Genomic DNA, 21,663 nt, shown 5'->3' on the forward strand with positions numbered 1-21,663 from the left:
ATTGATCTAGAGGTCTTAGATAGAGGTGTGGTGTATCACACGTGTGAACACACGCCTCCTTCTCCCAGGAGGCATTGTTTAACCTTGAACTGGGAGGCATCTTTATTAGACTCCAGATTTTTGTTCATTCTAGGGTTACCACCCTTAGCTGTGTAATTAATGTGGAGAAAATGAGACTTTGGTCCCAAATGGCACAGGTTACATGCAGAATAAAAGTTCATCTTGTCAGCAGGTGCTTCTCATAATGTGAAAAATTTTAAATGTAACCTGTCTTTCTCTTGGCTCTTTGTGTACTCATTGAGATATTTATAGGTGTTCCCCCTGAGCTGAAAGTTGTCCATCGATCTTATTTTTTCTCCCTACGTTAATTGTCTCAAGTTATACAAAACCCAGAATAAAATCTTGAGGATTATTTTATTTTTATTGACTATATTCCCTCTGCTGTACTTCTCATTCCTGTGCCTTATTTATTTTATAACTGGAAGTTTATAAAGTTTTTAAGATATCTTCATACCATTATCCATGTTGGCCCTCCCTCCTAACTCCTTCCTACTGCAGAGGATGTAACTCCAACCTTAGAACTGAGTCATTTCTTCTCTCTCCTGATTTGACTTACTAGGACAGAAGCAGGATGGGACCCCCCACCACCACCACCGCCCCAGTCTTGTGTTAAAACAGCAAACCACAATTGCACGTAGATGTGTTTGCATAGTCAGCTTTGACACGTGCCTTAGAAGCTAATCCAAGATCCACTTACTCCACAGACTAACCATTAGCATGGTTTTATACCAGCCAGTTGGTATTAGTAGACACAAGAGCGGTGGTGTCCTCCTTTCGTCTTGAGACTGGGCATGTCCAGCCCACAGGGATTAGGGCATGTGGAGACTCCCCAGTAGGTGGCAGAGTCAAAACCCGGGTCTTCCCGCTCAGTGCTCAGTGCTGAAAAACTCAGGGCCTCTCCATGTACCTATGAGCTGGAATCGGCTTGCTTCTCATGGAGTCGTCCAAAAGGCTTTCAAATTGAAGGAGCTGACGTATCTGTAATCTTGAGCTGGCTGTAGGAACTTGGGCAGAATCAAGATAACAGAAATTTCTTTGCATTGGCATCTGCCTATTTCTTCTTATTGCATTTGTGAATATTTTAGTATGAATCTCTACAAGGCGAGGGCGCCCCTTTTGAAACATACCCTAAATACCATCCTCCCATCAGAAATCTGAGATAATCTTCTTTATGTCATCGTGTCCTATCCGCTCAGACTTCACAACCCCCCCGTCCTCCTATGCGTGTTCTGTTTCTTTCCACTTTGTCTCTGTTTCTTTCCAGTTTGATCTTGTTCGGTCGCAAACAGTCTCTCTGTTACAGCTGGTTAATATGTATCTTAATTCCCCCTTGGCCTCTCTTTATAAATCATTCCTTTCCTGTAAGCCTGCGCAGTTCCCAGGCAGCACTTAAGATTCCTTGGGAACGGGCTCCCATTTATCTGCCGGGTGAGAAGCAACTGTTCTCCACTTAAGTCATGAGTGATTTAAAGAACCATTTCTTCTAGGTTTGCTCTGGAGCCTCTCCTGCCAAAGAAAATGCACTCCAGGTCCCAGGACAAGCTGGACAAGGATGACCCAGAGAAGGAGAAGAAGGACAAGAAGAAGGAAAAAAGGAACAGCAAACATCAAGAGATATTTGATAAGGAATTTAAACCCACTGACATTTCCGGGCAGCAGTCTGAGGCTGTGATTCTTTCAGAGACGGTAATTCCTCATGGAACCTTCTTCCCCACTCTGCGGTAGCTTCTGGGACCTACCTTTGCTCTGCATTTAGCCAATGGAGCTGTCAATTGGATTTCACTGAGTTTTCTATCCAACAGTCACTTTGCAAATCTGAGGTCTCCCTCGACCCTCTCCTTGTATCACCCAATGCTGTAGGGCATCTGGAGGCTCAGAGTGGAGCTTCCCTTCTCTGGAAGGTGCCTGTCTTAGCATTCATCCCCCGTCCCAAAGGGACTCCGCTGGTTCTAGGCTCTCGGCAGCAGTGTAGGACTTGCTTCCAAGACACATCCTGACATCTCAGAAGATGAACAGGAACGCTTCTGTTGTCTGAAAACAGTCCTCCAGGTTGGCTGTCGCCTTTGCCTCTCCCCTTCCTGACCCAAAATCTCTGAGCCCCAGGTACCGCCGAGTTAGAATCTGCTCGGCGGGAGTCCCAAAGCCCCTCCTGCTGGGATCTGCCTGCAGCACGCAGCTCCACGTTGGCCTCCCTGCCTCATCTGCCCCACATTTTCTTCTCTGCCATGTTTCAGAAGGACTTTCTGGGATTTAACCTGAACCCGAGCCGCACGCACTTGACCCCGGGACGGCCGCTTCCCAGAGCACACAGCGGTGGTGGGGGCTGAGGTCACAAAGGAGGCATGGGTAGCTTCTCGGGTGAACTTTATTCAGAAAGCGCTGTCTGTGGGCTGGAAACGAAATCAAGGGAAGGCTCTCACAGGCTGTCAGCTTCAAAGGTTAAGTCAGGCCCAGAGCCGCCTCCCCCTAGAAACGAGGGGCCCTTGTCTGGACGGTGGCCAGGAACGTGCCCGCCCCGGGCAGGAGCCTCTGGCCTGTCCTGGCTGTGATTGAAGGGTTGCTTGACAAAAGAGCTCACGTGGGACCCCCTTTTAATAAGACACGTTTCTTGGCGTGTTTATATCTCAAAGCCAGAGGGTACGACTCACCCACACTGCGTGCCATTCAGACAGGCAGGCATGTGTTGCTTGGCTATCTAGAGGCAGAAGGCAGATTCGGGAGCCACGACACGGCCTTCAAGAAGGCGAATGCCCTTCTGAGGCCTTAGACACAGCTCTGACTGCAGCCTGAGTGTGGCCAGGGGCGTCAGAGCGCGGGAAGGGGACTGGCAGGCACTGGGCCTCCCGCAGCTGGGAGGAAGAGGTCTCTGATGAACCACCCAGCGTTCTCTGTCCACTACTCTGGACAGCTGGGGTGACAGTGACCTTTCTGACGTAGCCAAGGTCACCGTCTCTGAAGCCCAGCAGAGAGATCATCAGAACATCAGAACTGGGTCGGGGAATTAACAGAAGCACAAGATATTTACCAGGGGCCAGACACGCCACATGTCCTTTCGTGTATTTTCCTTTAAGCTCCCTTTTAAGCTGTTAAAACCAGGGGCCTGAGGGAAGTTGAACCACGTGGCAGAGCTCACGGTTGGTTGTGTGAAGAGAGGTCGAAGGTCGGGCCAGGCACTTGGCCGTCCCACGCACGTTCTGTCCCTCCCCGCCGTGGCCCTGTTGGCTCCCAGGGACACTAGCAGAGGTGGGCCGAGTTCAGCCAAAGTGGGCCTGAAGGGCCCTCGGCAAGTGCACAGACACGAACGCTGGGGACCATCCGGCTCGGAGCAGAGGACCCGGCCCCCGGTCAGCCTCTGACGACTCTCAGAATAACTGCAGCCGCGGCAGCTCTGGGGACAGACCTCTGGCTGGGGGCAGACTCGCTGTTCTCGGTCCAGCCCAGCTACCTGTCTCTCCCCAGAGGGGCCTTGTCCTCCAGAGGACAGCGGTCAGCGAGGTCTGCGAGGTGTTCCCTAGGCCATCCTCCGTGTGCCCAGGATGAGCCAGGGGCCGCGGGGCAGAGCAGGTGGGCAGGTCGGGGCAGGTTTGCCCGAGAAGCAGCAGCGCCATGCCCCAGGGCAAGGCCAGCACCAACTGGTGGTCCCTGGGCCTGCCGGGCTGGCCTTAGCTTTTCGCCCTGCACCTGGCCCCCGAAGCTTCTGCTGGACAGAGGCTATACCTCTGTCCCTCCGGGGGGCTGGGCTCAGCTTCCTGCTTGATTTGGCATCATCAGCAGTCTCATGACCTTTAGCTGAGACTCAGAGCCTGGGGCGGCATGGAGGGTCCTCCAGGGGCGATTTTGCATCGCACCAGGAAAGCATCCTTCGGTTTCCTGAGTCATCAGAACGTGCCTCATGGGCTAGGACTGTCGCCAGTCCCCATGCACATTAGCCCTGTCCAGGCCTCCCCCATGGCAATATTCGGCATACCTTGGCTCACAGAGGCATCGCCCTGATCTCTGCCTGCACGTTCACCTGGAGTTCTCCCTGTGTGCATGTGTCTGTGTCCAGATCCCCCCTTTTTATAAGGACACCAGTCCTACTGGGTTAGGGCCCACCCTAATGGCCTCATCTGCAAAGGAGTGTATTTCCAGGTGAGGTCACGGTCACAGGTACTGAGGGTGAGGACTTCGACCTGTGAGTCATGGGGGACACAGCTCAGCCATGGCAGAATCTAACTGTGCTCTTTCCTCCACCGTAGATAAGCCCCCTGCGGCCCCAGAGACCGAAGAGCCAGGTGCTCAATGTCACTGGAAGTGAACGACGTTTCTCAGTGTCCCCGTCGTCACCGTCCTCCCAGCCAGCACCCCCTCCGGTCACGCCAAGGGCCAAGCTCAGCTTCAGTTTGCAGTCGAGTGAGTGGAACATTCTCCATGTTGGAATTGGTGACATTGCTCTGTGACTTCCTCGTTGCCCTGAGGCTGTGAGGTTAGGCTCGCCTCCTCACCTTGCCCCAGATGGAGTTTCCCCAAGCACCCAGCGTACAGGGAGTCCCCCTCGGGCTTTGGCAAATCGGTCTTCCCATGTTCCCTGGTGGCGGGGGGGAGTGAGGCGTGGGAGGCGCATGGACAGCCTCCCTCTTTGTGTCATAGGATACGAACCACACGAGGGTCTTGGCCCTTCCTGTGTTCAGGAGGAACGTAAAGTGAAGAAACATTTCCAGACTGTTCTGAAGAGCTAAGCACATAACTAATTTTTCTAGTTTTTCCCAATTTCTAGGGTTGCCGTGACTTATTACCATAAACCTGTAAAACAATAGAGATTTATTCCCTCACCCTTGTGGAGGCCAGAGGCTCAGAGAGAGACTCTGTTCCATGCATTTCTCCTAGCTTCTGGTAGTTTCTGACAATCCTCAGTGTTCCTTGGCTTATAGATGTACCCCTTCAATCTCTGCCTCTCTCTTCATGTGGTCTACCTCCTGAGTCCTCTCCTCTTCTTATAAACACACTGCAGTGTCTATTGGCTTTAGGGCCCACTGTAAATCAAGGATGATTTCATCTTGAGATCCTTAACTCATTTCATCTGCAAAGAGCCTATGTTCAAATCAGGTCACAGTCTGGGGTTCTGGGTGGACATGTATTTTGGAGGGACATGATTGAACCCACTACCAGTGGCAATCAGCTTTTCCCCACTAAATCCAGGCCTGCCAGAGAGGAGAGGTCTTGGCAGGAGGAAGGTGGCAGGGAGTGCGGGCCCACCTTCCTCCTCTGGAGGACCCACCTTCCTTCCTCTGCCCTGTGCAGAGGCTCTGGAAGGCACGGACCATTGTCATTTGCACCTGGTTTTCTTCTTGCTGAAAGGGGAGCAGTGGCCATTCTGGGGCCTGTCAGGTGGGGGGTCAGCACTGTAGCCGTGGAGGACCCTAACTGAGGGGGCAGCTTCCCAGCCGCTGGGAAAGAGACGGTCTCTGGGTGTTACATCCTCACATCCTTATACTATTACCCCAGAATCTTTTTCTAAAAATATTTTATTATTTCCTCTAAATATGTTCGGGATGATAGAGTTTGGAAACGGATAGTGGTGATGGTTGCCCAACACTGTGAACGTAACCAGTGCCACTGATTTATACAATGAATTATGGTTAAAATGGCAAACTCTATGTTCTGTGTAGTTTACCACAACACAGAAAGCAGGCGAGTGAGAAGTCACAAGGGTGTTCATTCCATCGGACTCGTTTTTTTTTTAAAGATTTTATTTATTTATTTGAGAGAGAGAATGAGAGAGAGAGAGAGAAAGCATGAGAAGGGGGAGGGTCAGAGGGAGAAGCAGACTCCCCGCTGAGCAGGGAGCCCGATGCGGCACTCGATCCCGGGACTCCAGGATCATGACCTGAGCCGAAGGCAGTGGCTTAACCGACTGAGCCACCCAGGCGCCCGTTCATCGGACTCGTTTTCTCTCGATGCCTTGGATTCACTGGCAAGCCTCCCTCAGAAACCCACAACTCCCCCAGGAAGCCTTTCCCCTAATGAAGGAGTTTTCATCCAGTGGGACCCATCAGTAAAAATGTCAATTTTCCTCTAATATAAAAGAAAAACAATTTTTTTTCCTACGAGCCTCCACGAGGGTTGAAAGAGTATCCTGTCTTAATGATTATCCAGCCATTTCCTGGCTGTATTTTCAGTTGGCTTTAAAAATCGATTGCACTTCCCCCTTGGCTTCTTTAAAAGTAACAACCACAGTGCCCGTGACTGCTAATAACTTCATTTCGTACCATCGTGAGTTTCCCTGTCGAGAGATTCGAAGGGTGGGTGACTGGCCGGCTCCTGCATCGTTAGCTTTCGCTTCGTGCAGCCCTCCCAGTAACAGCCGCAGGATGCTGGCTAAGGCTCTGAAAACACGCGGGTAGACAGTCCTTGTGACACCCCGCTGTGTAGATGCCCCCAACACACAGAGGCCTGGGAGGGGCTGGCGGGGGCCCAAGCTTGACGTGGCTATTTGTACAGTGGATTGATGCCCCCTTTAAACTCCCATTTTAGATGTCTTTGTGGCACTTGGTATTCTCGTTCTAGAACATGCCTTTAGGCGAGGATCCGACCCTTCACCTTCTCTGCCCCTCCCAGCTCGCCTCTCTTCTCAGTCGACGCGCGTTTCTGCCGCCCCCCTCCCCTGCCTCTCCCAGAGAGAAGGTGAAGCAGCCGCCTGGGCACTCGGTGGGGACGTTTGACTCTCAGTCGATCCGGTTTTCCAGGTTTGGAGCTGAACGGCATGACCAGCGTGACTGGGATGGACACAGCCGAGGTCCCGCCCCCCCTGCCTCTCAAAGGCAGCATGGCAGATTATGGGAACTTGGTGGAAAACCAGGATTTGATCAGCTCGCCCACGCCCCCGCCCCCTCCTCCTCACCAGAGGGTAAGTCAGCTGGGAACCTGAAAGGTGGGTTTTTAAAATCGTTCCCTCCACAAAATGGAAATCCCTCCTTGCTGATGTTAGCGTGCTTGGTTTGGGCCAGCCCACGTTTGATTTTGACAAAAGAGGTCAAAGCGATAAGAATTCTGTCCACGGGATCTTGGTTCTGTGGCATCCATCCCACTCTGGAAACATTCCTTAAAGATCCAACCCGTCCTTCTTCTGGTTCTCAAGGTTCTCTGTTCTCGGGTGGCCGTGGGCTGAGGTCAGGGTGCACACTTTCGCCCCTAAAAACCAATATAAATCTATGTGCTCACTCTTTCTTTCTTTCTGTGGGTACTTTTTTATGGAGTGTTCTGCAAGGTTATTATCTCCTCTTGTGAGCAGGGCAGAAGAGAGGGGTTTTATTTACAGTACACGTATTCGATTCTTCCTTTTCTATAAAAACACACACCAGCAGTGGGACTTCATCTTGGATGCTGAAGGGATGATTGACCTTCTGAGGCCACAGAGCCTTTCAGATCGGCCCTCTGTCCCCAGAGATGCCACGATGGGGGACTGGCCCCGGAGACGGGGCCGCGTTACCCCGTCATGGCTCTGCAGGAGGCTGGAATGGTTCGCTGCAACCACAGAAACGGGAGTCTGACCTTTCCCGCCAACTTTTAACTCCAAGTCAGAAGGAAAGAGGCCCAGGGAGTCGAGTGAGAACATTGATTGGTTGGGCTGTTGTTTTCCTAACAGCTTAGTTAACTGATCACACCTTTGTTTTCATACCTTTATATAATTGGAAAAGCAGGAATGTCCCCCGGGTCTCCCTCCGCCAGTGAACTGAAAGTTCTGAACTTGGAAATATGACCGAATCTGTTTTGTTACAGATCAATGCAGGGGCAGCATTTTCTCATCTCTGATGCTCTTGCTGCATCATTCCAAGCGACTAATGCCACGTGCTGTTGGGTCAGGAAGGAACATGGGCGAGCCTTTGTGAATTCAGTTGGATTAATTACCCAAGTCTCGTTGATTTCCCGCAGCACGAGCACGAGTTCCAGTGACAGGCCTGTGGATTAGCGTGTCGTAATCCACTGGAGGCGGTGGCGATTCCAGGGTGCTCCCCTCTGTGCAGGCCCGGGGGGCTGTTGTAGGGTAATGATCGCTCGTCTGCCTCGGGGGGTGATCGATACCTCTGCCACTGTCATTGATCGGCCTCGGCCTTGTGGTCAACCCTGTCTCTGGTTGTCACCACGTTAAGCTGTCATTTCTTTCCAAATGGCTCTTAGAAGCAGTAATCCGACCTGTCATTCTGCTTCATCGTGATAAACCCACCGTCTTCCTAGCGGGCACGAAGGACGTCTGCAGCGTCGTGCCCGCATCTGGCTGGGTCAGTCTGGCGCACTCAGACCCACTGCTGTGGCTTGCACACGTACGGAAGCCACCATTTTATCACATCTCGAAATAGCTGTTCGCTTTTGCCTGTTTTTAACTGTTCTTACCAACCTTGGGAAAACTCAGAGTCTATTTTTCTACTTCATTTTTTATAATGTCTCAATGTCATCTCACTGTGCCTCAGTTCAATGTTTCCCTCTTTATTCTCTTCTGCGTCTTAGTATTTCCTTGTCTGCGAATCGGGAGGAAATTTGGTCACCGGAGGAGAGACTGCTGTGTCACCGTTCTGTCCTTGAAACTTCTCCCCTCACGTTGCGTTACGCGTGAGCCTCCCCGAGAGGCTGCTGCAGGATCCCCCCTCGCTTCGGTGACAGTGTTCCGCCATCTCCCTCCGATTCATTCGACCTGTGGCCCGTCTGCTCATTTATTCATCCATCTGTTCATTTGGTGCTTCATTTATTCACCACGTTCATTCATTCATTCATTCACTCACTCGCTCATTCACTTACTTGTTTGACCCGCACATATTTACAGAGCGTCTCCTTCGGGGCAGGTGTCTGTGATGGTCGTGAGGGTGCTGCCGGCTGTCCTCAGTCACTCCCGCCCTGACAGGGCCCTTAAACAGGGGTTCCTAGCACCTTGGCAATTGTCAAATCATTCGTGGGACTGTAAGGGCAAACGATGGCCCATGGACCAAGTACAGCCTGCTGCCTTTTCTTTTTTTCTTGTCCAGAGAGACAGAGAATGTGTGGGGGTGAGGACAGAGGGAGAGGTAGAGAGAGAATCCCGGGCAGACTCCCCACTGAGCACAGAGCCCAACTCGGGCTCCATCTCATGACCCTGAGATCATGACCTGAGCTGAAATCAAGAGTCAGACGCCTAACTGACTGAGCCACCCAGGCGCCCTGACCTGCTACCTTTTTTTGTAAATAGTTTCATTGAGACACAGCTGCGCCCATTCTGTATATCTTGTGACTCCCTCATGAAGAGTTCAAACATCCCCTACTGTTGCTCATCCCCCCTCATTGCAGTTTTGGAAGAGACTGAACGAAAAACTGCCTTTAAATGAGTCCCTTGGATAGTGGCCACAGGTACCCAGCTGACCCTCTCTCATGCGGCTTTTCCAGTTCCAAGAGCAAAGGGAGGGCTTCTCGCCCACCCCCAGAGAGCCTGTCCAAGGGCCTGTTTGTCCCTGAACAGTTGAGGGACATCTTCAGGGGGCACGAGCCAAGGCCCGTGGATCCTCATCAAGGAGCGCTCAGCTGGGACAGTGCCAGGCCGCCGGGGTGGCCCTGGGTCTGCTCTGCCCCTGTACCCTGGCTCTTCACCATTTAAACTGTCCAGTTCTGAAACCAGTCCATTTCCAGGGGCCCCGGGGATTCAAAGCAGCGGGAATTAAAACCGCCACGCAGAGAGCAGCGCCTTCCCTTCTCAGGGGGCTGTGCAGACGTCTGATGCGCTTTGTGGAAAGCCGCTGATCGGAGATGCCAGAAAGGCCCATCGCCACCAGCTGCCCAGCCCCAGGTCACGCAGAGAGGCCCAGCCCCCCACCCCCCGGGGGTGCAGAGCATCTTTCCGTGGCTGCCCCATGCCCGCCACTCGGGTCCCCCAGCCAGAGCACATCAGTAACCCGGCACCTGCCTTCTGTCTGTGTTTTCCAGCACGTACCACCTCCGCTGCCCAGCAAAACGCCACCTCCACCCCCCCCAAAGACAGCGCGCAAGCAGACGTCGGTGGACTCGGGCATCGTGCAGTGAAGGCCGCAGGCCCGCGTGGAGAGCCCCGCTGCAGCCCTCCCTCTCCCTCTGTGTCTTCTCCCGGGTCTGCTCTCTCCGCGTGGAGCTATTGGACACGCCATGCAATTGCTTGTCCTGAAAAGGAGTTTCTTTCCAGCCGTGGCGTGAGTGGCCTTTCGCACCGGGGAGCAAGGTGGATGTGGGTCTGGAAGGTACTGTTGTGCTTCTCAAAATTGGGGGCTTCTGACTATGTCTGTCTTGAGAGATCCTAAGTCTTGCCCAGAAGTCCTCCGTTTGTGCCAAATGACACTGAGCAAGGAACGCGGTTGACCGGGGTTTGGCACAGTAGGAGAGCTGGGGCCGTCACCCGTGAGACCGTGTAGGGAGCGAGTGCTCATCTTCCCCCGACGCCCACCCCCAGCTTCCCCCCGAAGGCTGCAGGTGTGACTTTGTGGTCAAGTGTATCTTCAGCCTGTATGGGGCAGTTAAGGTCAAGCCTTTCAAGGCAGTTCCTAATTTCCTTTGGTATAATTTAAAATAGGATTATTTCTCAGCTACTGAACAGTTACTAATTTATGGAGTGGAGACACCATTAGAAATACTGGACCAAGTGGGAAAGTAAATACCAGTATAGGAAGATCCCTTTTCTTTCTTTTTAAAAAGAGAAGGCCCATAGCACAGAGATGGCTTTAATTGGGTGACTTCTTTCTGTCCTCATTCTGTACAGAAGTTTGTATATATCATGGTTCTTAGAACTTAAGTTTTAATGTTTTTGGTCCTTCCGTTTATTGTAATAGGCATCTGCAAATGATTCTCGATACGTGTTCTTAATTTTTAACTGCTAGAAGTGTAAAAAAAACACAAATTAAGTTTTGTCGATTTTTTTTTTTCTAAGCTCCAAAGTCCTGACAATGTTGGTGGGCGATGATTAAAAAAACAAAACAACTAACTTTGTATAACCTAATATTTTTATTCTGCCATCTATATTTTTTTATCCACTGTAATCATGATACTCTTCTGGTAGGCTCAAAAGTTGTTCATTGACGACAAAAAATAAAAAGCCATTTAAAAAGACTCAGTGTCTGAATATTACCGTTTTTTATCCCTTGACGTAAAAAAAATGTGTCTGTAAATGCCATTGTTGCTCTTTTTCTTTCTTAAAGAGCTTTATGACCTGAATTTCTGTATGTGTGCATCTTCCTTAATCGCCCCTGTTGTCTCTCACTTGGGGCCCAGATCGACAGCACCTGTGTCCCTCTGTGTCTGCATGTCCTTTACAGGAGGGGCAGAGCAGAGCCCAGCTTGCCGACACTTAACTCCCCTCAGCCCAACCCCGCTCTGCGGCTGCACGTTGTTCCTGCCCCTTGCAGCTGCTGACTTGAGAGAGGGTTTTGTTTAGTGCGATGCGTTATTCGGCATCAGACTCCAGAGCTCTCTGCATCTTAGGTGGCGAGAAACAAAGAAGGCGGTGGGATCCTCTTTTCCACGTAAAGCACACTTGCCTGTTCCTTCCACACATGTCTCTGTGCAACCACTAGGACGTGCCCCACGGCCCCGTTAACCAGACCTCCGGGAAACCTGCTGCAGAACCCAGGAGACTCTCTCACTCGATCGCTGCCCCTCCCCTGCCCCTCCCCCGCTCCCAGTTTATTCGTCCTTGCTGTAAATATCCAGTCCACCCCCAGGAAATGTGAGAGTCCTGTGAATATAGAATTTTTTCCTTTGTGAATTCTTACTCTTTGACTGAGAGAAATATGCCTCCTCCATTGAGTATATTGGAAACTGCACACCATCCGAGATCCTAAAATAAGTGCATTGGGCATGCTGACCTGGGAGAGGGGAGCACGGGAGAGGCCGGCCCCTGGTGGCAGGTCCTTGTCCGGTAGCCAGCATTGCACACTGCAGAAGCTGTCGCCCCAAATTGTAAAAATAATTCCTGGCCCTACAAAAAAATAGGTCTTTTTCTTCGAGAATGGCATCTGGGTTCCAGTTCTGTCCCCACACAGCCTCCTCCCAAAAGTCTTCCTGGATAATTCCCAGACTCCACGCTTCAGTGGGTACCCCCTCCCCACTAGATGCCCCTCAACTTCTGGGAACCCCACGCTGGTGTCCAGAGCTGGAGAATATGCAGACACAAAATGTCTTCATCTTTTCAATCAAGGGCTGGACTACAAAACTGTACTGAAGAAAGAGCTGAGTCCTGTGTCGAGCGTCTTCTCAGGACACTCCTGGGATGAGGACAAGGGGCACCGCTTGCCAACTAGATGCAATGATACATTTTTTTGCTTAGAAAAAAAAAATTTTCTCAACCTCTCTTTCATCATTAACTTCCAAGGAGCCTTTTTAGACATTTTCTCCTAATCTTTTCCCCATCAAGAAATTTTAACAGTACAGATTTACTATGTATGGATTTATGTATGTTATGTATATCTATGCTTTTTACATGAACCAAGTAAGATTTTTTTGTTCCCTAAGCACCGATTTTCACCCCCTTACAGGTAATATTGCCTCCTTGAGAATGCATGCTCTAAAACAGGAATGGTGGAAATCTTATGTTCTGTTTTTGCTTTGGGTGCCAGGAAGCTCAAAGCCAAATTTAGCTCACACATTCAGCTACATTTTGGTTTTATTCTCCTGCCTTGCAAAGTGTTCTCCAGTCTATTACAAATCCATCTTTAGTTAACCTTATTTAACTTTATTTGAGACTACCCAGTTTAATATGTATTTTCCTCAAATCTTTATTAAAAGAAGATAGTGCATGAGCTGTATTTTACAAGTGTAAAACTCTTTTTCTTTTTAAAAAACCACCCTTGGTGCTTGAAGAGTGCTCGCTAGTATTTAAAGAAATTTGTGTTCAATCACTGTTAAGATTATTCTTTCTTGCAAAGATTTGATCATTTCACGTCCTCACAGATTTCTTCAGCTCTGATTCTTTTATGGTGTCGGGCATTATGGTCCACGTTCCCCGAAGTCTTGGCTGACATCATGGATTTTAGCTCTCGTGTTTTCGTTCTATCTCTGATTACTTTTTAGCATTTTACTTACTTTTTAAGGGCTTTTTCAGGACTTTATGCGTTTTTTTTTTCAATCTGCCTTTTCTGAGTTATTTAAACATCTACTGTTTCGTTGGTGATGCCTCCAAAAAACCTAACAGGGAACCTGATGAGCCATTAACCCTTTGCACCCAAATAAAGCCAAACTGGGGCTCCTCGTTTGTCTCCCACCAACACAGAGAAACCCGTGCTCCATCCACGTCCTGTGATGACCTAAACACAACGGCCCAGGCACAGGAGGGGAGCAGAGACTGTGTGGGGTGTGATGCACAGCAGAGTTCTTTCTGCCAATACTGGTAGGTTCGTTTCAGCCCCGAGCAAAAGACTTGTGTACGTGTCAACTTGGCCAAGCTCTAGCATCCGGTGAATCAAACGCTAATCTAGCTATTGCGTTGAAGATATTTGGTAGATGTGGTTTTCACATCTACAATCAGTTGACTTGAAGTAAAGGAAATCACCCTCAGTAATGTGGGTGGGCCTCGTCCAATCAGTTGAAGTCCTTAAGAGCAAGAATTGAGGTTTCCTGGAGAAGAAACTTGGCCTCAAGTCTACGGTGTGGAAACCCTGCCTGGGTTCCCAGCCTGTGCTACGAATGTTGGATTTGCCAGTCTCTAGAATCACGTGTGCCAGTTCCTTTAAATAAATCTCTCAGTCTCTGTGTATGCGTATCTCCTATTGGTTCAGTTTCTGTAACCTTGATACAAGAGTATCATGACATATTCAAAGCAAAAATGTTCGTGCAAAAGACAAGAGGTGAAGCACAGCAGACTCCTCTAGAAAAGTGGTATTTTGACAGCCAGAGTGGCTTTAGAGTAGAAATACCTGGGGAGACGCCCAGACTTTGGAGGTCGCAGACAGCCGCTTAGCCTCTCCAGTTCATCAGCCCAACGATGATAACCCCAACTGCCCACATTGTCCTTTTGTGTCCTGGGCTGGAGTGTCCCAATGGCTTCCTCCATGGCCCTGGCACTGGGGCTGCCTGGGCACCCTCTCTCTCTCTCTCTACTCTTTCTCTGTGTCTGTCTCTCTGTCTCCCCTCCCCACCCCCACGCCAGCTGTCTCTCATCCTCCAGGGCCGTTTTATCTGTAGGAGGCGACTTCGCATGGCCAAGTTTCTCCCTGTTTAAACTCTGCACGGACTGTACCTTCTCCGCGAAGCCATTGTGAGATTGTTGCGTGACCTGCCCGGTGGCCCAGCAGCGGCACTGGGGGCCTGGCCGCTAAGCCCACCCAGTCGGGTTCTGCGCTTTCCCTCTGAGTCCCAGCTTCTCCCGGGCTCCCGGGCGCCATTCTGCCTGACCCTCTGCAGGTCGGCTTTGGAGCTGGCTGGGGCTACAGATGGCCTCCCACAGCAGCCCTGCTTCCATTGCAGGTTCTTCTCTTCACTACCTTTGCGACGTCTGAAGTCTCCACGACGTGTCCTGTAATCCTCCAGCCATCTTGCTGCCCTTGCCGCCCTGGGGAAGGGTCCCATCCCCCTTTCTAGCCCCAGGGCAGCGTTTCTGCATCTCCCTGGTTTCCTGTAGTTTTGATCACCTGTGGCCGCCCATCTAGCTGTTGCTCCTACTGTTTATTTTCTGCATGGGGAAGTGCTGGATTTCATCTGCTGTTTATCCCCTCTCTTCTCTTAACTGGGTGTGCCATTTTATATTCATTTGGATGGTGTCTATAGCGACATGCCGCGTACTTTGTCAGGCACAGTGGTGGGTAATGATGGAGCATGAAGAACACGGAGACCATGACGGAGCATAGGGAGCATGGTGGAGCATGAAGAGCATGTTGGAGTGTAGGGAGCATGGTGGAGCATGAAGAGCATGTTGGAGTGTAGGGAGCATGGTGGAGCATGAAGAGCATGTTGGAGTGTAGGGAGCATGGTGGAGCGTGAAGAGCATGTTGGAGTGTAGGGAGCATGGGGAGGCATGAAGAGCATGTTGGAGTGTAGGGAGCATGGGGGGCATGAAGAGCATGTTGGAGTGTAGGGAGCATGGGGAGGCATGAAGAGCATGTTGGAGCGTAGGGAGCATGGTGGAGCATGAAGAGCATGTTGGAGTGTAGGGAGCATGGGGAGGCATGAAGAGCATGTTGGAGTGTAGGGAGCATGGGGGGGCATGAAGAGCATGTTGGAGTGTAGGGAGCATGGGGGGGCATGAAGAGCATGTTGGAGTGTAGGGAGCATGGTGGAGCGTGAAGAGCATGTTGGAGTGTAGGGAGCATGGTGGAGCGTGAAGAGCATGTTGGAGTGTAGGGAGCATGGTGGAGCGTGAAGAGCATGTTGGAGTGTAGGGAGCATGGTGGAGCGTGAAGAGCATGTTGGAGTGTAGGGAGCATGGTGGAGCGTGAAGAGCATGTTGGAGTGTAGGGAGCATGGGGAGGCATGAAGAGCATGTTGGAGTGTAGGGAGCATGGGGGGCATGAAGAGCATGTTGGAGTGTAGGGAGCATGGGGAGGCATGAAGAGCATGTTGGAGCGTAGGGAGCATGGTGGAGCGTGAAGAGCATGTTGGAGCGTAGGGAGCATGGGGAGGCATGAAGAGCATGTTGGAGTGTAGGGAGCATGGGGAGGCATGAAGAGCATGTTGGAGTGTAGGGAGCATGGGGAGGCATGAAGAGCATGTTGGAGTGTAGGGAGCATGGGGGGGCATGAAGAGCATGTTGGAGTGTAGGGAGCATGGTGGAGCGTGAAGAGCATGTTGGAGTGTAGGGAGCATGGGGAGGCATGAAGAGCATGTTGGAGCGTAGGGAGCATGGTGGAGCGTGAAGAGCATGTTGGAGTGTAGGGAGCATGGGGAGGCATGAAGAGCATGTTGGAGTGTAGGGAGCATGGGGAGGCATGAAGAGCATGTTGGAGTGTAGGGAGCATGGGGGGGCATGAAGAGCATGTTGGAGTGTAGGGAGTATGGCGGGGCATGAAGAGCATAGGGAGCATGATGGAGCATGGTGAGCATGAAGGGCATAAGGGGAGCCTAATGGAGTGTGTGGAGCATGAAGAGCACGGTGGAGCATGGAGAGCATAAGGGGAGCATGGTGGAGCGTGGCTGATGGAAGCTGACGTGGATGGTGTGAGCCAGGGCTGCTGTGTGTTTAAGTGGACTTGCCAACCACTCCAGAGCACATCCTGGACCGTGGTGGCCTGGGCATGTCAGGGACTGTGAGTGCTCCAGGGCACATGGATACCATAGCCCTGGGGGACCTGCCTGTGAAGGGGGCCCCCGGTCAGTCTTGCCCGTGTCAGTGGTGTCCAAATAACCTTCAGCTGTACTTCCAGGAAAGGGTCTTTGGGCCATGGCCCCGCTTTCCCTCATTGGCTTTGATGAGCCTTCAGGCGGCGTCACACAAGCCTCAAGAAGCAGCAGGACCATCTTGCTTCCTGGCGCCGCTCCCCATCCCGGTGTCTTACCAAGTAGGCTCCCTCCTCATCACAGACTATTTGGGGGCACGGATTCCTTATTCCGATCTTCCATAAATTTCACAGCTCAAAAAGTAAAGCTCCACTCCTCTTTCTCTTCTTTCCCCTTCCCTTCCTTCCTGAACAGTTTAGCCCTAAGGCAGGCGTCCATGCTGGGGAAGGGGCTGGTGGGGGGAGGGGTTCGTGGAGCCAAAGGCAGCAGGAGGGAGACATGACCCGCCTTCCCCTGGGTGAGGGCCAAGGGGGAGGGCTGTCCCTGGGAAGGACTAAAGGGAGCCGGAAGGTGTGGCTGTGGGGTCTCCCTAAATGTACTCCATTAGATGAAGCAGGTGGGGCCACACTTCACCGCAGCGGTGGGCTTTGGGCTTGAGGCTCCAGCAGAGTCTGTGATGTTCTCACCCGGGGTGAACAGGGAGAGAGAGAGACACGCTCCCAGGAGGGGTCACCAAGCAAGCCTGAGCCCCTCCCTGCCCATGAAGCCGGATCAGGCAGGAGCAGATGGCTTTCTCCCATGCTGCCCTGACCCTGAGAGATGACACTTCCATCGGCCAGCGCTGGCGGCGTCCTTCATCCCACCCAGATCACGACGGGTCGTATCCGTGGCATACGGCACCCGCTGTGCCAGAGCACATACGGAAACCACCGTGGAAATGGCCAGGAATCTAGAAGCCACTGAAAGATGCTGCGCTTCAGCTCCCTGAGTCCTCAGCTGTTAGTGCACAAGGGAAGCAACTGGGGAGGTAAAAATAATCAGTTCTAGAAAGGAATATTTCTGAATTAGCATAAATTAAACTATTTAAAAATACTTCTTAACAGTTAATTTAGCATTAGGAGCACTTGCGTTGGAGAGGAGCGCACTTAATATCGGATAAGGAGCTACCTGCCAATGGCAGTGTTATTTTTAAGCTCCTACATATTGGGGGGTTTCTCCGCAGGGGGCGCAGACGACCTCCACGGGCTTTCACGGCCTCGTGAAAGCTCTTTCACATGAAAAGTAAATTTTGGAAAGTGAAGCAATTCTAGTGGAGAAGCAACATCGGAATCATCCCTCAGTTTTTCAGAAACGTTAGGGAAATGAAGGTTCTTCTGTACAAAGGAAGACCATATACTTTCAGCCTCGGCCTGGAGGCCGAGTGGGTAGAAGAGGCTGGTGGCTGCAGCTTTTCCTCCTCTGAACACTCCTGGGATAACGCCACCTCCGGGGAGGAACTCCCGGGAGAAACTGCGGAGGCTGGAGGCGAGGACTGTTCTGGCCTCCTTGCTGGGACGAGAGACGTCCCTCCTGGAACGATGGGGGACGTGGCACGGTCTGGGAACCATCCCAGGCCAGCGCCCAGCAGCTCAGGGTTAGGGATGGGCCAGCGGAGCTGGAACAGGACATCCAGAGCCTGCTCCAGCTGCAAGGCAGCCTGGAGCCTCCGAACCTGCGGTGCCCGGGAGGACCGTCTCGAAGATGCCCGGCTCCTGGTCCTGCTCCTGGGGAGCATTGCCATCAGGAGAAGACTTGCACAGGCTCATGTTTTGCAAAAGTAGAAAATGAATTCTAGAGTCTGGTCTCAGGAAAGACCCTTAGAGCCGGAAGGTGTGGCTGTGGGGTCTCCCTAAATGTACTCCATTAGATGAATCTCAAAATCTCAGTTTTGAGATTCTTCACTTGTCGGCACGCTTTCTGCGAGCCCGGCAGGCGCAGAGCGCTGGGCACAGAATGGTCATGCGATTGACCAACATCGCTCAGCTGGCTTGCTGTCGGGGGACGTTTAAAATTAAAACTCACTTTGGATTAGAAATGGACAGTTTAGGAGGCATGTCTTATATTTTTCTTAAGGCTCCAAGCCTTCCCAAGTGGAGGTTGAGCACAACTCAGTGCCCCAACTCAGCAGCCGACCGTGCTGCTCTCTTGGCCACTGTATTTCTCTCTGCACGAGTAGGACAGAACGGCCCGCGGGGCTTCAGTTGCTTTTTGAACAACGGTGCTATTAGGAGCCAGAGTTGCAACTCTCAGAGATGACTGTTCATGCTCCTGTACCTTCCCAAATCGTGTACATATTAATTACTCAAAGTTATTATCCTGCTAAGAATTTGGAAAGCAGTCACTTCACATCACCTCTCGTGGAGAACCGTGTCGAAACCGAGAAGACTTAGGTGTGGGTGTGGGTCTTCCCCACGCTAGGCATGGCTTCCCTTCGCTGGTCTTCACGCTCTGGCCAAGGCCCTAGGTGAGCCAGTCTTTGGGAAAAGTGGATTCAAAGAAACAAGATTTGGATAGAAAAACAGAATTGAAACCAACAGTCTTGCAGAAAACCACTGAATTTAAGGGAAGAGGAGAAGCAACAGGTATATATTTTTGAAAGCCCCACAGCACAGTTTGAAAAATACCCTGTCCCCAGCCCTGTCAGTCTTTATCCTCAACCCAGTAGCAGCTGGGCCCCCAACTCTCTCCCCATTCCCAGTTCTCTCCACACCCCCCTGGGAAATCCCACGCCTTGCTGTTCCATTTGCTTGTCCATGTATTTCAGCTTGTCACTCTGCTTACTTCGGAGGGGGGTAGGGTCTCCTCCTTCCAGGTCTCAGCAATTTGTGCGCAGGCTCCTGTCAGCCTCCCTGAAGCCCACAGAGGCAGGCTGACAACCAGAGAGCCTTCCCAGTTGGGGATGGGGAAGCATGGAAGAGTACATTCCTCACTGTGGTGGTTCCTGCTACGTGATTACGGCACGTATGTGCCCTAACCCTAACCCTAGGGAAGAAGGGATGATGCCTCTGGGGAAGGAGCTAGGTATCGTGCTTTCCCCACCTGCTTCAAGGACCACCGCCTCCCCCCACCTCCGCCAGACACCGCCCTTCTCCCCCTGGGCATCCCTCCCCTCCACTTGGGGCAGGGGACCTTCTACAAATCCTCAGGCTCCTGCTGGAGATGGCAAGTGGCCACCTACCCTATTTCCTTTGTGTGCCTTTGCCTCTCCTCCCCTATTCTCAAAAACCACCTGCTCCTTCCCCAGGGGTAGGAACAGACTGGATGCAGGGAGATTCCATCCACGTGCGCTGGCTTGGGTCACCTGTAGCCATTCGCCAAATCGGTGAACCCTCTTGGCCTTTGTTCTGCCCCAGGTAAGACCAGCAAGCACCAGCTGTCTCGCCCCTTTGGTGGTCAGCAATTTGCCTTCTCCTCATCTCCCCAGTTTTAGGTACACCCGAACTGAGAGTGGGTCTGTGGGGCATTTAGAATGCAGTTCCCATTGTTTTTTACTGCTGCCCCACACCTCCAGGCTTAGAGAAAGCCTGAGCAGCTTCGGAGATGCCCCTGAGGCATTAACGCCAAGGACCACAGGGCGGGCAGGTGGATGCTGTTAGCCAGCTGGGCCCAGAGGCCATGATAGGGCAGCAAGGCGGGCTGAGGGCATCCACCAGCCTTGGCAGTGGGGGATGAGGCGCCATCATGGGCTAGGAGCAAGCAGAGTGAGGAATAGGGCATCAGCAGCCCCTGAGAGTAAGGCCAGGCTCTGAGGAGCCAAGAGACTCAGCATAGCCATGGCCAGAGCTGCTGGATGTGGAATGAGATCAGGAGGTTAGCAGATGACTGAGAGCTAAGGGGTTGCAGCTGAGGGGGCCAGCTAGGCTGGACTCCAGAAGGGTGATGTGGAGGAATGATCCAGAAGTGGCAACCAGGAGCACAGAGGGCGAGTGCCTGTCCGCCCCGACACCAGCCTCTGCCCTGAGATGAGGGGAAGGGGGTTCCGTTCAAGAAGGTTGCAGGGGAACCAGTATGAGTCCAGGGTCGGGGTGAGGAAGGCGGACAGGTGGAAGGAGGGCTCCGAGGAGCCGCGTGAGGGCAGCGTGTGTGCATACGGGCCCACTGGGCGTCCACGTCAGGCAGTCTGCAGGGTGCAGGGTTCCTTTAAAAAGTCCCAATCCCACAAACTGGCCCTCAGAGGGACATTGGCGGAAACCTGAGAAGGGAGAAGGGGGTGGGGGAGGAGAGGAAGGACAGAACAGGAGAGAAAAGGAACATCTTGCCCAAATGCAGGACTGCAGCTCTCCCGAATTTGCACACCCTGGGGAAATTCCATCGACTTCCAGAGGCTGAGAAGGAACCGCCAGGGAGGACAAGCAAACAGCAAGCCCGGGCAGTGTCCCCAGCGTGCGCAGCCAAGCCCTTCCCTCAGGCTAAGCCCCACAGGCTCCCGAGCCCTGCTCCCTCTCTCAGAGATTTCTCTGGTAGGACGGGAAACGCCATCTTGAGTCTGGGGAGAAGGAGAAGAATCTGAACCCAATTTCAATCCCCGCTTCTCAGAAATACTTAGTAGTGGGCCAAGAAAATGATAATGTTGGAGAATTATTGTCATAAATAAAATATAATAATAGTAATTTGTTTTTCTCTTTAAGATTTTTACTTTTCACAATGCTTTCATATTGACTATCACATCAGACCTTCAAAATTGCCTTGTACTAGAATAAGAGTAACATGCTTCCCCTCCCGTTTTATGGAGGCAGAACTGAGGCCCGAAGAAGCTGAGCGCATGTGGCTGGGGCAGCAGCAGCCGGGGTCTTCCCAGGCGCCGTGGAGGGGCCCGCCCGGCCAGGTGTCTGGGGAAGCCGGGGCCCACAGTGTCTTGTCTGATGCTCTCAGCACTCCAGTGGGTGAGCTTGGTGTATTCACTCATTCACCTGTCTGTTTTTGCAGGGGCTGGGGACAAAGTAACAACCCAGTAGATAGCTCCTGCCTTCACCTGGGGCTTCCATCTTCATAGGGACGCAGGCTCTAGAACCTGGCAGCCTCCTTTGAATTCTGGCTCCACCACTTGCCAAATTTGTGCAGATTCTTGACCTTGAGCAGGTTAAGCAACCCTGGGACAGCGTATGAGTTACGTGTGCCCGTCACACACACAGGTTACACACAGATCCTTCTCACTCGTGCTGCATGACCCACCCACCCGGAGCCGGAGGGGGACCTGCTCATGGCAGTCACTCGGCAGCCCAGGCGGGTGAAGGCTCCATTTCAACACCAGCTTCCACAATTGTCAGAGCAGAAGACAAGAGCATGAGGAGAGTAGGCTCTGACTCTTAACGCAAGCTCCCAGGAGTGACCCAGGCTACTCTGCTTACATTTTATCAACCAAAGCAAGTCACAGGGAGGGGGTGGGGTAATCCT

The 21,663-nt window shown here is 52.1% G+C and overlaps 1 protein-coding gene across 5 annotated transcripts in view; it reads left to right on the plus strand.

Annotated features, from left to right (window-relative positions):
- Positions 1–11,133, plus strand: part of DOCK1 (dedicator of cytokinesis 1) — a 489,580-nt gene extending 478,447 nt beyond the window's left edge. For all 5 annotated transcript variants that reach the window (XM_054508462.2, XM_054508463.2, XM_045879067.3 and 2 more), the window contains 4 exons: positions 1,548–1,746; positions 4,299–4,452; positions 6,786–6,946; positions 9,985–11,133. In XM_054508462.2, coding sequence (XP_054364437.1) covers positions 1,548–1,746; positions 4,299–4,452; positions 6,786–6,946; positions 9,985–10,080 — 610 coding nt within the window. In that variant the 3' untranslated portion in view covers positions 10,081–11,133. The remainder of the gene's footprint in view (positions 1–1,547; positions 1,747–4,298; positions 4,453–6,785; positions 6,947–9,984) is intronic.
- The last annotated feature ends 10,530 nt before the right edge of the window (positions 11,134–21,663 follow it).

This window comes from Mirounga angustirostris, unplaced genomic scaffold (genome assembly GCF_029215605.1).
Source record: "Mirounga angustirostris isolate CCGP_5_RB_7025 unplaced genomic scaffold, mMirAng1.0.hap1 SCAF_6, whole genome shotgun sequence".
In the NCBI taxonomy this organism is placed as follows: domain Eukaryota; kingdom Metazoa; phylum Chordata; class Mammalia; order Carnivora; family Phocidae; genus Mirounga; species Mirounga angustirostris.